Below are 17,229 nucleotides of genomic sequence, written 5' to 3' on the forward strand. Positions count from 1 at the left end.
TAAGAAGATCATGAAAGCACAGCCATGATATTTTAATGCAATGTATTGTACATCACATGCAACACAATGTTTATCACTGCCCTTTAAAATTTTCATTTCTCACCCACCCAAGCAGAAGGAATACTGGGTTTCTGCTGTGTCTTGGATATTAGATATTAGCTCAGTGAATAAGCCACAAGGATGATTAGAGGGCTGGATCACCTCTCCTACAAGGATGGGCTGAGAGAGTTGGAGTTGTTCAGCATGGAGAAGAGAAGGCTCCTCCAATATCTAAATGGAGTCTAAGAGAAAGCTGATGAGGGACTTTCTAGGGTGTTGGGTAGTGACAAGACTAGGGGGAATGAATCCAAGCTAGAGGAAGGTATAATTAGGTTAGACATTAGGAAGAAGTTTTTCACCACAGGAGTGGTGAAACACTGGAACAAGTTGCCCAGAGTGGTGGTGGGAGCCCCATCACGGAATGTTTTTAAGGCTAGGGTGGATGTGGCTCTAGGCAACCTGATCTAGTGGATGGTGTCCCTGCCCATGGCAAGGAGGTTGGAACGAGATGACCCTTGAGGTCCCTTCCAACCATGACAATTTTGTGATTCTGTGAATAGGATTTTGTCGTGAATAGTAAAATGTCCTAAGCTTTGCACTGATTTTATAGTGCTGCATTCAAGGCTGTCTGGATTCATCCAGGCTTGAGCTTTTAGTAGTTTAGCAGTAGTATAGAAGTCAGATGACTACTGCTTTAGTTTAGCTGTATGGAACACTGTGGTGCAACAGATATGTTAACTAATGAAGACTGATCTGACACGGAGTTATTCTGTGCAGAATGAACTATCTATGAATATTGAATAAGAATGCAGGGTCATGAAGCAGAAGCATGGGCAGACAGAAGAGTAATCACAAATCACAGCAACTATGGGGGTGAAGGTAGCACTGGAAACAGAAAATCAAGAATACACCTGTGCATTTTGATAAGACTTAGAATCCTAGAATGATAGGAGTGTTGAGTTAGAAGAGGCCTTTGACATCATCAAGTCACAACTGCTTGCCTAAAGCTCACAATTACTGCTAAGCTACTACCACTAAGCAATTAAACTTCTAATACTAAATTTGTATTTAGTTAGTAATTAGACTAACAACATTATTTACGTTTAAGCCATGTTTCCACTCTATCCATGACTGAATTGCCTGTCCACCAATGTGTCTCATGGAAACACATATGGAGCATTGACTGATATAAAGAATGTCTTAAAGAAGCTCAGAAATAAAATGTAAAATAATTTGAAAAGTGTCTTGGAGAGAAATTAATTTGTTTGTATGATTCAGAAAAATGTAGATGTAAATATAACCTGTAGGAAACCATTTGTATTAAAATAACTACCAACAAGGAGTTTATAGCAATGTGTATTTTTAATTTAACATCAGCATAAAGAGAGCTGTAAATGAATCCTTCTTAACCTAAACCCAGCATTTCTTCCACACAACAGTTATGAAATGTTATGAAAACATTCAAATTCTCTAGTTTTTAACCAGTTTTAAAGGCTGAGGGGCAATTTAGGCAGATCAACCAGCAATGACCTTAGCTAGCTCAATAAAGAGGTATGCTTGATTGATCTCACTTTTAAATCAGGTAAGGATGTGGCATACTGTCTGTTCACCTTTGCCTAAGCTCAGGCCTCAGATGTACTGCCCAACATGTGAAAATGGGAAGTACCCATCACTTGAGCCAGAAACACTTTCTACACAAGGGAAATACATGCTGCAAAAGACCAGAGGTAGAAAACAGTGGAAAAAGATAATTCATTTTAAAATACAGTAAGTTGACAAATAGCAACAATTATGTTTACCTCCTTTTGATAACTGCTGAGAGATCCCAAGGCATTACATTCTAATGCTATTAGGGAAACAGGATGAATGTAGATATATTATATTAATATCTTATAAACATCATTATTCAAGGCTGAAACAAAGAATTAAAAAATATTTAATCTCTCTTCTGTGCTGAAGAAGTCTCATAAATCTCATTGTGCTTCCTTCCTCAGTATGGAAAATTGGGTAATTTTATTCAATTCAGTATAATGTAAATGAATTAAACTTGGAGCTGGATTTGCCATTTTACTAAAAAAAAGCACCACAGAACGTGTTACGCTTCTCCTATTCCTTCCTGGGTACATGGCTAAACAGTCACAGAGCTTCTACTCTCTGTCCAGTTTCCATGCTTCACTGGAAGTTTTACCAGTGCTGTTCCAGAGCCCTTATTTTACAACACTCAATGATTCATTCAAAGGTGATGGGACTCTGTAATCTTATAGTCAAAAGACCTGTGTGAGTCAAGAGAGCAAGATCTTTTGAACAGAAGTGAGCTCTTACTCCAACAGATTCAAAGGCCAACTTTGTAAAAGGTGCTGTTTCACACCATAGAATCATAGAATCAACCAGGTTGGAAGAGACCTCCAAGATCATCCAGTCCAACCTAGCACTGAGCCCTGTCCAGTCAACTAGACCATGGCACTAAGTGTCTCATCCAGGCTTTTCTTGAACACCTTCAGGGACAGAGACTCCACCACCTCCCTGGGCAGCCCATTCCAATGGCAAATCACTCTCTCTGCCAAGAACTTCCTCTTAACATCCAGCCTATACTTCCCCCAGCACAACTTGAGACTGTGTCCCCTTGTTCTGTTGCTGGTTGTCTGGGAGAAGAGACCAACAGAGCTTTGCCCAAGCAGGTGTAACTGGAACAAGGCTGCCCCAGGTTCATGGTTGCTGCTGCTGTTAGGTGACGTTAGATCTCATATTTGGAATTTTAGACTCCAACTCTCACATGGGCAGATTATAGGCTCACAGAGAAGTGTCTGAAACCAGTAACAGGCATTCTGAAGTGTAATTATAATTTGAATGCTGATGATGGTTTATAATGCATAATATGTACTGTAAAACAAAAGCTAATAAGTACTAGACACGTTCCCAGTATCTGTATGATTTGTAAGCAGAAAATTGAGATCAGAATTTTCACTGGGGGCGTGGCAGACACAAACATGTAATGATAAATGCCAATAGTTTTAATTAATTGAGAATTATGGTATTTCCATACTGATTGCAGAATTATCTACATTGGAAAACACTGCTTAATAGATAATAAAAATAGAACTGAGTACGTAGTGGCACAGCATGATCAGATGGAAGCATTTGATGAAATATAAGGTCAACCCTAATAGCATTTCAATATATGATTAATCACTTTATTTGTACAGAACAAATTACATACTCATGCAAATTACATTTAAGAAAAAATCATATACAGATGCATCAGATCACTACCTGTTTGTTTGGACAGGACCAGTATATCATACTCAAAAACTCCTAGACCACCTTCAGAAGCTCTAAGTAATTCTGCCCTGAAGAGTATTTTCTAATTGCAGCCTCTCCTGGCCACTGTGGCAGTGGTGTAATTTTGCATTTTTCCCCCCTGTTTTCATGCCTTGAACCATGCCAGAAGGTATGGTTTGAAATAGCCTTTCTATAGTCACCCCATGCACATTTGTTTTATTTTCTCACATAATTTCTGAAAGAGGTAAAATAAATACATTCCTATTCTTTCCATCATTAATTATAGCCCTTCATCTTGAATGATAATTGCCTCTTATTCAAACACATATTTTCTTGACAATTCTACCTTTTCTACCTGTAATCATGTGCCTAGCCTGTTAATTGCATTTAAAAGTGTCTGAATTGAGCACTGAGTTTGCACAGCAGATTTTTTTCATGTGGCACAGTGATGCAATGACAAATACCAACAATTCTGTATTTTATTGTGTTTTGTTTTGCAATTCTATGTTATGCCATTACTGCATCAATAGAAACATTTCTACTACCTTCCCTTTTTGAAACCAACTGCCTAAATCTGTAATTTTTTGGAAGATAAGCCCAGACATGATCGTCATACAGGTGAAAGTTTGTCCATCCTGAAACATACAATCTTGTTCCTGCTGGATTTCTCCAATTAAAGGGAAGTGACAAAAATTGCAGCTCCCTTTTGGGTACAACCTTGAGGACACACAGGGTGTGAAAATCTGACCACATTATGCTAGCTAAGTCTTAATAACCATACTCTCTGAACCCTGGTTATCTGCATTTGACTTGTTATGGTATGGTATAATCAACAGTAGCTGGGGAGAAGCGAGGCACAAGCAGAAGCCATCTTCTCTTTGCTACAATGTACTTGTAGTGACTTACCAAAGCATGGATTTTTAACAAACTCCACCTATAACCTCCCAAACCGACTTTCAGAACAGATTTTTTTTTACCAGCAATGTGATAAAAAGAGAACATACAATCATAGAGTCATAAAATTATTTGGATTGGAAGATACCTTTAAAGGTCACCTAGTCCAACCCACCTACACCAAGTAGGGGCATCTTCAGCTTGATGAGGTTGCTCACCAGTGACCACAAGTCTGTTGTCTCACAGAAGATGTGTCACATCACTCTCATAACCAAGCTCAACCCAACTGGTACTGGCACACTAAAAGTGATTCCGGCTTCAGCATGCCAAGAAAAGAGTTCTCTGAATCACTGCCCCAGAAAAACTCAGAACTTACATTTCCAAAATTATATTTCTTAAAATAATATGAAACTGCCTAGCTCACCAATTTCTGCTCTCAGGGACACAATCTTGAGCAACACCAGAGCCCTGAGTGGAATCACACTTCCAAACCACATTTGTGAAGTATTAAGATCTCTCATCCTAAAAAACCCACAGATTTTATTTTCAGAATACCTCAAAGACCTTTTCACATTGGAGAATATCTCTATGTAAGAACTGCTCTTGTACAAGAGAAGCTCAGGTCCCTGTTACAAAGTCTTTGTTGCTTTTTGCCAGTATCACTTATGCCCATTTGTATAAAATTAACACCACATGCCCTGCTACTGTCTAAGTTTTCAAAACTGGGGGAAATTTGCCAACAATTTTGTGATCACTTTTCAAACATCTTAGAGGGTTTCTCCTAGCCCACAGTGGACGATCAGGAACCAATGCCACTTGAACCCGGAAGGTCCTAAAGACAATATTTTATGGACTAGAAGTTCCAAGTTCCAAAGAATAATTTCCTGTATATTAATTGAATTTATCTGTATTTAAATGAACATATTTTCTGTACCAGATAGTAGGCTAGGTCTGTGTTTCTCTTGCATGTTTTCAGACAACTGTACAAATCTGCTTTTGTTCACTTTGCACTCAAAAGACTGTTCAGTTTTTCTTGTTTGATTAGCTACACTTGCTCCATTCTGCAAATCTGATCTTGAGTGAATAGGCTCTTCAGAAGAACGTAATATTATTATTCATTAGCTAGAATTACTTGTTACTTTAATTTCTGACCGATTTGTATTTTAGTATAGCAGATGCTTTAATTCTTGGATGAAGAAATTCCATTTAAAACTTTAAATTACATTGATAGATGGGGGGGAAATATAAATATTGGAATTCACAGTTCTGTATAAGAAAAAAAAAGCAGTGTTATTTGAGCAGTTGCATACAGATTTAACACAGAGAAACAGTCCCAGAATCGTACTTCAGAAAATTGCTTCAGATATAGAACATTGGAAAAAACAGTTAAGATTGAGAACTGCAACAATAGAAAAAAAAAAGTAAGTAGATCTGTAGTAATTCAGGCAGCAGAAATTTTAATAGCCAAGCTGTCAAATTTGAACAAAAAGGAACACCTTTTTTATTTAGCAGCTGTTCGTCATAAGCAGATTTAATCAAGCCTTCTCTCCATTTGCATAACTTCTACAAAGAGAGAGGGATAATGCTTTGCCATTTTCAATCTTTTTCCTACATTAAGAAAATGCGTCTGAGTGTCTCTTTACAGTGCTAAATAAGAAATTCTGTCTTCAAGAAAGCATAAAAACTCTTTTAAAGCTTGGTCTTACTGGCAAAATTAAAGATTTTCTTCTGAGCCAATGGGAATATCCTTCTCTCCATGAACTCTGTAGTGGGTAGAACCCAAATCTTTAGCCTAAAGCTGTAACAGTGGGTAAAATTATGGTGCTTTGGGAGGCATCTACAACTTCTTCTGTTACTTAATATTTAAGGCATCAATCGCTTGCCCTCCTGTTGTGCTTCCTTGCCTCCAATGACTTCTTCACATATTCTAATATAAACTTGCAAACAAAAGACTGACAGCTCCAGGCAACACCTCTTTCCAGTTGTCCTGGTGCCCTTTCTCTTGAAGTTCATGTGCTGAGGACCAAGCATTTTACAAGCTCAAACTCAAAAAAGGCTGAAATAAAAAGAGTATGAAACAGCTAAGAGGACTTACTGGTATGTGGTTGGACTGACGTTGATGCGGCGCGGGTGACTTCCTGACTCAAATTTGCTCGCAAGGGTGACGTTGTTCCCAAAGAGACAATAACGTGGCATTCTTACACCAACAACTCCAGCCAGCACTGATCCTGAGTGAATGCCTATCCTCATCTGGAAAAACATGAGATCCACATCAGTCTGTCTCTCTCTTCTGCATGGTAATGTCATTAGCCCTTATTTACAAGCCATTCATAGCAACTCTTTCAGAGAAGTAATCAACCAAAGAAAGGTGGAGAGGAAAAGAACATTCTCCCATTCCTCTAGCTTAAATCAGATGCCCTTAAAATAAAGAACAAAATCATGGTTATTTTTCCAGTAAAGCATCTGTTTGATGTAGACTATGACAGCCAAAACAGAATCATTGACAGAATAGGATGGGATCATCAGGAGTTACTGAAGTATCATCCATCTAATCACACAAGCTGATACGTTACAGCTGGTTATTTTTGCCAGCACTTGTAACACAGGCTTTAAAGTAAGACCCAAATTTTCCAAAACTGGCAGGAAAAGCAGTAATGTGAAGAGAACAAATATAAACTTTTTATCTTCTTCATACTTTTTCCCTCCAAACTCCTCAAGGTCTTAGGTCCTCCTCGCTTTGTGAGACTGAGAGATATTGCAATGGTGAAAATGCTGAACATTAAGGCATCAGTGACTTTAAAAATAATTGTATCTTCCTCAAAACAAGGAAAAACACATGCCAAGCAAATTAAAAAAGCACATGTGTCTATTTTAACAATCATATCCTGAAACTGAGAGATGTGGCGACTGCATTTACCTGTAAAGCTTGGAGGCATCACTCAGCTTTCAGTGAACAATAAAATGAGAGATTTATTCTGCATACATTTTACCAAACAATTGTGTTTGTCAAAAAAATAGTTTTTGCTAATAGGAAAGTATCTTGTTAACTTAGCAACATTACTAAATAGAAAGAAGGTATTTAGATCTCTTACAGTAAGTGGACTGCAGCAAAACATGAGAATGTGGAGGAAATACACAACAGCAACTAAAACAGGGAATAATGAAGACTGAATGAGTTACTTAACTAATGCCATTCTCAATATGGTTGTCTGACCTACTACACATTTTTTCCACTGTGCTTTTTTGTGTTAACCCTTATATTTTTAATAACACAATGTATACTTAACCAACCAAAAAATTGTTAACAATTAAGATCAATGCCAGTATTTTATAACCTTGGTGTTCATGAAGTTCTACAAGCATGTGGGATTCCACATGATTCTACTATCTCTTCTCGTGTGTCCAAGACTTGTACCACAAAGCTAAGCACCCTTTTAATTAAGTTTCTCTGCCATAAATGACTGCTAGACACCAAGCACATGTGTAACATAAGAAGATGTCGTTCTGCTTTCAGTGTGACACTAAAAACATTCTCTCAGGCAACACATAACCTTCAATCTTCACAATACTGCTGTTAATTACAGACTAAATTTTTTTATATATACTCTGTGAGAAAATAGCTCTCAAATTTAATTCAGATTTTAAACCTTTACTACAGTGTGGAGGGGACCTACTGAAACCCCTAAAATACTCTATTTTACCAGGCTGGGAAACATCTTCAAACTTGCTTTGACTGTGAAGATCTGTGCAAACCTATCATGCCTACATTGTTTTGCTTGTGTTCTGGGGCACGAACTTTTCCTGCTTTTGTCAAAAAATAGATTTAAATTCCATTGCTCATGTCCAGTGAAAAAAAGGTGTTCCAGCAGTCACAAAGTGACTAACATGCAGCCCTTCTGCATGTTAGTGAGGTCAGTACCTGCCCTCAGGAACAGATTACGAGCAGAAAGTCTTGCCCACACAATCAGAAGCATGCTCTCAGCTTTCAATAAATAATATAGATTTTATTTACAATGCCTTGGTCTTCTGAGATGGCAGAAAATTAACTGTTTCATACAAAACTCCAAGAAAAGAGCCAACGCTACCTATTTGTTTCACTACTACTCTGCACATTTAAAAACACATATGAACCACTTGCTGTGATCTCTTCTAGGATAAATTCAAACATGTGAGGACCATACTGAAACCATAAGAAGAATGACTAACTTTGTTATGCTGCTGGGATGTGAAAATCAGAGTAAACAGTAGAGTGGAAGGAAAATATAGTAGTAAAAAACATACTGGAAAGATCAAGAATCATAGAGGGGCTGGAAGGGACCTCAAAAGATCATCTGGTCCAACCCCCCTGCCAGAGCAGCATCACCTAGAGCAGCTCACACTGGAACGCATCCAGACAGTTCCTGAATATCTCCAGAAGGAAGAACTCCACAATGCCCCAGGCAGCCTGTTCCAGTGCTTTGTCACCCTCACAGTGAAAAACTTCTTCCTCAGGATCACACGGAACCTCTTATGCCTCAAGTTCCCCCCATTGTCCCTTGTCCTGTCACTGAGCACCACCGAAGAGGCTGGCTCCATCCTCCTGGCACTCATCTCTTACATATTTATAAACATTATTGAGGGCACTCCTTAGTCTCTTCCTCTCTGGAAAATAAAATTTACTGGAAAAATAAAATTTACTTTTGCAATATAAGCAGTAAAAGCTAAAGTTGGTAGTGATTGCATTTTGACTTTTACTCTTCATGTGCTTCCTTTTACATGTCCACATAGCCTTATTTCATTCAGTGCTTCAGTGACAGAGGTCTCCCAAAAGATTTCCAAAATCTCAGAAGGAAATTTTTGGGTTCTTTGGAAGAACCCAAACCTCACTCAAAGAATAAATGTTTTCGAGATCTTTTCTCACAATTCTTTCAAAAAGACACTGAGGAAATGACCTGTGTGGTTATGACTTTTCTGCATGAGCCAAGGAAACCAGATGTTACACTGTCAGTTTTGCTGAAAAAATACAAGTTGATATACCACCCTTAATACAAAAAAAAGTTCCTATGCATGGTTTGATGTATGAAGCTAAAGCCATGACGAATTCCATGGAGAAACTGAGGCTAGCAGCAATAACGTGTAGATTTACTAAGGAGTACATAAGTCCTGTGAAATTCTTGACTTTCAGAGAAGAGATGAGACAGAAAAAGAAAGGAAACAGCTTTTAAAAAATTATTATTATTATTATTTAGTATATAAAGAGATTTAACACCCCCTTGATTTGGCTGAAAGGAAGAAAATGTCTCATCCAGTGGGTAGGTACAAAATATTTGCTGGGGCACATTAACCTCTCACATTGACACAGCAGCAAAAGAAAATCTGCCTAGAGAAATTGACTTAGAACAACAACAGCAGTTATACAATGTATAGTTATAATTCCCAAACTATGCTGTATATCTGTCCCCATGGTAGTTTGAGGGGTCCAAGGTTCCCTTAAGAAGACCCCAAAGATGAAGTCCTGTCCCAGGGGACAGATGCGGTCACCCCTGGTGTGCTAGTTAGAAGCAAGCTGGAATGTTTTGGTAAAAGAACTTGATAACAGGCAGTGGAATGAAAAACATGATGTCTCCTTCTCTCACAGTTACGCTGAGAACTCTGGGAAGAAGAAAGACTTTTTCTCCATTTTGTCTTTCTTCTTCTGCCTTTGCCTTCAGACCTGGTCACATCTCATTAACCTTGCTCCTACTAACCTTGCTCCCTAACCTCTTGGCCGCACCTCTCTTCTTCCTGAGAACTGGGGTAAGGTTGAGAGGGCCGGGGGAGGTGTTGGGGTGGTTTGAGAGCCCCTCCTGGGGACTCAGGTTTCTGGGAGGGGAGTTGTGCTTCTGTATTGTTTATCCTTTGTATATTTCTGTATATAATTGTATATAACTGTATATATTGTAAATAGCTGCTTGTAAATTCTGCTAGCTGTAAATAAATTGCTTCATCTATATTCCCAGGGTCCGTCTGAGTTAGCTGGGGCAAATACAAAGTGTGAGGGGGGTGGGGTAACCCCCAAACCATCACACCTGGAAATCATAATACTGTTATTCAATCCCATATTCCTGCTGTCATTTATAAGTGGGCAGCAAAGTCAATTCTTTCTCTTTTCTCCCTTCCTTTCAGATCTCTTGAGGAGTTTTATCTGGGGTAACTATGTGGAAGTAAACCTGCCCTTGGCCCTTTAAGGCCTTAGCCACAGTGAATTTCGAGTTGCGCAATCTATGGCATGCTTAGGCCTAACGGGAGACAATGTAGGGGAGGAGAAAATGGGCGCTGGGCTTTTGGTGGATTAGCTTGGTTGGGGGGAAGATTTTGGGGGAATTCTCATGGATTCTGTATCTGTATTAGGTGTTAAGAATTCATGTATTTCTGTAATGGCTTAGGTGTTCCACTCCCCCCAGCCCCCCCACTTTGGAAATCACCCAGACTAGACTCAGCTGGCTCCGGAAATTGAATGAAGCTTCTATTTACAGCTTAGCTCATTATACAAGCAGATATTTACAGTATATACAGTTATAGACAGCAATATACAAGGTAAAAGGTAATACAGAAACACAACAGCCCTCCCAGAACCCTGAGTCCCCAGGAGGGGCTCTCAACCACCCCTTCACCTTCTTCCCCCTCCTCTCAACCTTACCCCAGTCCCAAGGAAGAATGGAGGTTCAGCCAGGGGGTTAGGAAGCAAAGTGGATAAATCAGAGAGACGGCAGAGAGGCTAGAGAGAAAAGCAGCTCAGCCAGTTCCCTCAGAAGAAGCAGAAACAACTCTCTTATCTATGTTTGGATTCTTCTTATACCTCTTAGCAAGCCTATGAGTGAGGTAGACATCAGCCTTGTTTTCCTTTCACAGCCTGTAATCTAGCTCCTCTCACCAAAACATTCTAGCTAGGCTCAAACTAGCACAATTTCTGTGGGCTTTTTTTCCTCCCTGCACATCTTTAAATGCAACTTTTCCATATTCCCCTCCAATTCAGTAAGAGTGTTATTATTTTACTGCTTTCTCTTTAGAAGTAAAATAATCCAGTCTGTCCTCTCTATAAATTACACATAGACAAGCCCTTATTAGTGCTCTCTCAGAACAATTAGCATTCAGTATCATTAATAACATATGAAATGCAAATTAGGTGGTAACACTAGGATGTGCAACACTTTTCTAACGTAACTGTATTTATTCATGTTCTTTAATACATATGTAACATACATTGTAAGTATGTTAATTATCTTACACTTAGATGGAACATTTTTAACAAAATGCATGCCCCCCACTTGTGCCAGCTGCTCCTATAGCTGTCCTAAATTATTTGGCTAATGATAAAAGGGAAATGTGTAACTGAGATGGAAAGTTCAGAAGTTCAGAGACATTATGCATAGAAATGGGAAGACCACAAAGAGAAGAATGACAAGAAAAATGAATTAAAAAAAAAACCAAACCCCAAACCAAACCAAAATCCAAACAAAACCCACAAACAACAAACCCCAAATCCCAAAACACATCACTAAACAAACAGAAAATACCAAACCCTGTATTTGCAGAATAGTGAAGAGATGGGGGGGGGGAGTTTTTCTGGAGAAGAATACTGGAAAGTACAACTGGGAATGAAATATGAACAGGTGTGGAAAAAGATCAAAAGACCTGTAAGAGGACTCAGACAAAGAACAACTTTAACTGCTGCAATGACAGGAAGAAGTACTAATTAATCTGATTCTCGTTGCAACTGTGCTAATAGCAAGGTGGAGAAAAGCTGGTAGTGATTGTCAGAAGTGCGTAAGAAAAGCAGCCTGCACTGATCAATGAAGGATGAAAGACGTAGCTATGTGGAAAGGAAAAGAAGCTTCAGAAAATGTTAAAGGAAATGCATCAGTATTTGGATACTGCCTACAGGGTAAGGCACAGGGAGCTGAAATGGCTAACAACCTGAGTGACAGGAAGGACAGTGAGTCAGTGTAATAGTGACAGATAAGGATGGCTCATAAGGAAAGATAAGGAGCACTGGAGCTACTGTCACCCTCTTATGGGGAAACATGTTCACAACGATACAGATGAGAACTGATAGTCCAAACTGGACTGAGAGAAAACAAGTCAATAATAAACATGAACAAGGATGATCAACATAAAGATATTCTGGTTTTCTTACGTACTGAATCTTGACAAGCCATAATGTTTCTTCCTTATAGGTAAAAGTGCTGGGCTTTGTTTTTATCTGTTTTGAGTTTATTTTGGTTTGATTTTATCTGCTGGGCATCGGTTTCCATCACTTCCAATGCCTTCTTAGGTACCATACTGAGATTAAAATAAACACAATGTTGAAAACTGACAATGTATTCATACTCACTTTACAATAAAGAGGCAAAAAAATATTTTATAAAGAGCAAAGGAACACAATGGTATGCCTGAAGTAAATTTCATCATTCTTAATGTATTCCTTAATATCTTTTTTCTGTTAATCAGTACATCCAAAAGAAGCAAACACAGTAGCTTGCTTTATGTTCAAAGCTCTTGACATTTTTCTCCTTTGAAGCCTTGTTGAAAACCTCATTCTTTTTTTCCTCCACTTCCCACATTGTTTCTATGGAAAAAACCTTTGGCATTATAATGCAAGTGGAAAGGTATCATTCTATATTCTGAGTAGCAGTACTTGTGAGAGTCTAAGTCGTCTCTCCCTTGTTCATCGACAAAGATGAAGACTGCTTTTGTTACTGTCCCAGACTCAGGCCAGGTTCCTGGCCCAAAGCTCAGGGATGAAATCAACAGAGATACAGTGCCTTTGTGGACTTCCCGGACCTCAGCCCGGATTGAATGCCCAGCATGTGCACGCCTCACATCAGCTACTCCGAAGAGAAAAGGCTTATGTGTATTTGGGGTAGGGACAGGTAAGCAGCCCTTCCCGGTGCTGCTGGCCAACAGACCCTTGCAAATGCATGGAAACACAGTAAGATTTCCTGGGGAGCTCCACCTGGACACCGATCTAAAAAGCTGTATAAAAAGACATGAGAACGCCTCCATTGGAGCACCTCCACCAGAAGAATTCAGGGAACAACTCCCACAGAACAATTCCAGAGAAAGAACTCCTGACAAACTCCACAGGAGAATATCCCTGGGCCACACACACATCTCTCTCTCCAACCCTGATCCACCCCCACTCCCATCTTCAGCTGATGGTAATATAATCCCTGCTCTTTTCTTTCCTTCCTTGCTTCTTCTCTTTTTCTCCATTGTTCCTTCTCTCTGTCTCCCCCCATCTCTCTCTCCCTCTGTTTTGTTCAACTTTATCCTTTAATAAATAGTTTTGTGGTGATATTTGGTCTTGCTTGCACCTTAATTTAACAGCACGGAAATCTATTGGAATAGATCTTGCTTCTCTGGACAGAGATATTGTTAATCTCTGTTCTCTGGACCTTGACACTTGTCTCCTTCAAGAACATTTTATAAAACTTCATCAAATCTGAGATTTTCTACCAACATATGTCTGGCATGTTGACAACCAATAGAACACAATAAAATCCATATTTCACTTCAGTCAAAACTCAGACATTGCATGATAAGATTTAAAAATACTTCCTTTGCTAATTAGATAACAAAATGATGGTTCAAGCTGTAATGACTCCTGAAAGGAAGATTAACTGATTCTATAAATATTCTTCAAGTGCTGTGCAAAAGTATCTGCAATCTTGCTTAAGGGCTTACAAACCTATTTTTTCAAGTAACCTATGCTTAATTCCAAAGAAGAGAAGGTGACATCAGAGACATCCTTCCTGATAGGTGACAGTATAAAGAATTGCATAAGGACAAGACAGCGAAGAATGATTTTTCAGTTGAAAAGGAAAAGCTCTTTTTTGGACAGTATTGAGAGACAGAATTAGAAAGAATTTGTGGGTACCTTTCCTCTTGTCTGTCACTAAAGAGTATTTGATATTACAACATGCTAGCAGACTTTCCAATTCAAACCATAGATACATGTAACCTGTCTTCTGATAACCAGAGGGCAAAAATACATGATCATTTCCAAGATTCTCTCTCTGTAACCAGTAATTTTTAGTTCAGGGATTTCCTGAGCCAGAAGAAATCCTTTTTTGTAGTGGAAAGGTGTTTGTTCTTCCTCATATATGAACTACAATAAATTTCAGGGGAGTGGTAGCTGTATACATTCTTCCCACCACATACAGAGAGAGAAGGACTTTAATAAACAGTTCTCACACTCTGAAAAATGTACTCTTGTGCCAGAAAGATAATTCTCAGAGTGCCTCACAGGTTAACTGCATCCAGAAAGACTCAAAATTAATTTTCACAGAAGTGTCTCCCTTGCAGAGACACTGAGCTGAAGTGAGGGCAGGCTGGGAAGTAGGTGACACAGTTTGGAAAGTAACCACAGGCAGAAATAATCCTCCACTCAGCCAGCCTGCAGCATTTCAAGTCTTAATAATGTGACTGACTGGCAGCTGCTCAAGTCTTTGTGTGAAGCTGGTGGCAGAATTCAGGGATGATAGCTCTACACAAATACTTCCAGGCACATGGATGTCCTCAGCCAGTAAAACATTAGAATACAGTAGGAAATACTCCACTGGATCAGGATGTTCAACACCAGTTTTGATGTACATGGATATCTGCACACTAAAACTTCTAAAGGAAATCAATCCTCACTTTCTGCCCTTACACATCGAGTGATACTCTGTGTTTCAGTAAGGACCCTCCTCCTTTTGTCCTTGTACTGTCTTTCAGAAAGCAGTCACCATTTGCAGTGTCTGTGATGAGCTGCCATATCCTTTCAGACCAAATATGCCAAACTCTGTAAGATTTTATCCACTCTAATATTTTGTAGCAGCTTCTACAACAGTGCTATCTCTCCATCTCAATGTATGTCTTACACAGGGACATATATTTGTAAAATACATTCACACTAAACAGACTCTACAGAGCTCAGAGGTCTAAATTCAGGGTCACACACTGATGAGTCAATGTGACTTTCTGCTCCTTCAAAAAACTGCAAGCTGACAGTACTGACAACTATGCCCTGACATATGCTTTAATGTGTGGGTTATCTGTATTCTTAGATAGATTTATAAATATCACAGAGTCTTTCTGGAAAGGGACATATGACAGTACAGCTCACAACAGAATTGTTGCCAAGGAACAGACCTGCTCAGAGGAAAATTTAGATCACTTTGAATTTCACAAGGTGTTCTACCAAACTAAACTACAGGATATACTTCCTCCATACTCAAACAGTATGCTTAGCTTTTATCTAATAAGAATTTCCTAGATTTCTTACACATAGTCTTGGAATTATTCAACCCATTTGAAGCAAAACTATACAGACAAGAAGAAATACAATAATAAACTAATGAGGATTTAATTCCTTGAAAATAGCAAATTAATTTTAAATCATGATAAAGTGATTGTGATTAGTGTAAAAGGCATACAATTATATTATAACCAATGTGATGCATATAATGTATACACATCTCTGAACTACAGTCCTTCCATACAGTCATATCATAGAATCAATCAACCAGGTTGGAAGAGATCTCTAAGATCATCCAGTCCAATCTATCAGTGAATGGAGACAAGTCTACTCTCAGTATGTCAGGACAAACCTCTCCTCACCCACTTGGCTTCCCAGGTTCCTCTGTACAACACGTATGAGGCTCTGGATGTGGAAGGTCAGTCAATGGATGATGTGGATGACACTAGAGGTGTTGCCAAGGTTAGAAAGGCTTACCCTCCACATCATGACCTCACAGAAGAAAAGAAGGGACATAGTTGACAGCAGCTTCCTTCTGAGGGCAAAAGAGGGTCCAAAATATTGGCAGACGCTCGTTTTAGGGATGTCTGCTGTCTCCTTGGGGCCTGGGTTAAGGACATTACTAAGAAACTCCTTCGATTGGTATGTTGTTCCAAGTGGGTGGAGAAGAAGCTGCAACTTGTACTACAAGAGCAATCAAAGGAGACTTCCGGGCTTTAGGATGGTTAGTGAGAGAATCTGGGGTAGTGGTGATTTTTTACTCTCCTTCCAGTTGCCGGCAGTAACATTGGAAGAAACAGACAGATCCAGTCTATTAATACACATTTCCATGGCTGGTGTCGCTGATGCAGTTCTGGGGGTTTTGATAATGAGGTGGCCTACACAGCACCAGGGTTGCTGGCATCAGATAGGATTCACCTTTCTCAAAGGGAGCAGAGAGTCTTTGTTACATAAAGAGCTGCTGAACTCCATAGGTGTAAGGCCTAAGTACTTCCCCTAAGACAGATTCCAAAGAAGACATGTTAATGTCTTCATTAGCTTGCTGATTCTACCTCACCAATAAAATATTGCATTTCATTACTGATATAACATTTAATCAAAATATTTTTTTATTGTTTTCTTTGAACAGTAATTTTCACAGCAGGAATTTAATTACTACGTGAATCTGCGTGTTCAAGCACTTTAAAAAGAGCTAATCATTCAAGCAAGCCCACATAGCAGTGGAGGATATTTCTCCACTGACATCCAAAAAAGAAAAAAATTCATCAGAAAGTTCTCTTTGATCCTGAGTGTAGGAGGACATCTTTGTCTCACTGTGCCATCATATGACATATACTGAATAGATTGGGTGAAATTTAACGAGGCTAAATGACACAATGCTCAAAATATTTAAGGGAACAAGAAAACTGCTAAAAAAAGAGTTGGGCATAAGGGTTTTAACCTTAAGAAACAGTCTTCAATACTTTAGCTAATTTAGTAATTTAAAGTTGATTTCATCTAATTGCAACCACATAAAACCCAGGCAACTCATTTAAGTTAGATTAGTAGGCTTTTTCTAAATCAAGGAGGTAAATAACCTCCAAGCTGCAATTTTCTATGTTCCAAACTAGCACCTAGGAAGGACTGGATCTATCACTACTGAAAGTGTATAACCCTCTGGGCAGAAATTTAATGGTAAATTTAGCCTAGACACTTCATGCATAGACAACTAAAGACAGGAGAGATGAATCTAATCCTCAGAATGGCAAAGTTGAAAC

The 17,229-nt window shown here is 38.9% G+C and overlaps 1 protein-coding gene across 3 annotated transcripts in view; it reads right to left on the bottom strand.

Moving 5' to 3' along the window:
- Window positions 1-17,229, bottom strand: part of GUCY1A2 (guanylate cyclase 1 soluble subunit alpha 2) — a 178,000-nt gene that overhangs the window by 6,357 nt on the left and 154,414 nt on the right. Inside the window, exons 7-8 of one of the 3 annotated variants that reach the window (XM_064170904.1) lie at window positions 6,308-6,462; window positions 5,250-5,478 (exon numbers count right to left, since the gene is read on the bottom strand). In XM_064170904.1, the coding sequence (XP_064026974.1) occupies window positions 5,427-5,478; window positions 6,308-6,462 (207 nt within the window). In that variant the 3' untranslated portion in view covers window positions 5,250-5,426. Of the gene's footprint in view, window positions 1-5,249; window positions 5,479-5,631; window positions 6,229-6,307; window positions 6,463-17,229 lie in introns of those variants that run through there. The other 2 variants (XM_064170912.1, XM_064170894.1) reach the window with 2 other exon arrangements.

Source organism: Pogoniulus pusillus, chromosome 3, assembly GCF_015220805.1.
Source record: "Pogoniulus pusillus isolate bPogPus1 chromosome 3, bPogPus1.pri, whole genome shotgun sequence".
NCBI lineage: Eukaryota > Metazoa > Chordata > Aves > Piciformes > Lybiidae > Pogoniulus > Pogoniulus pusillus.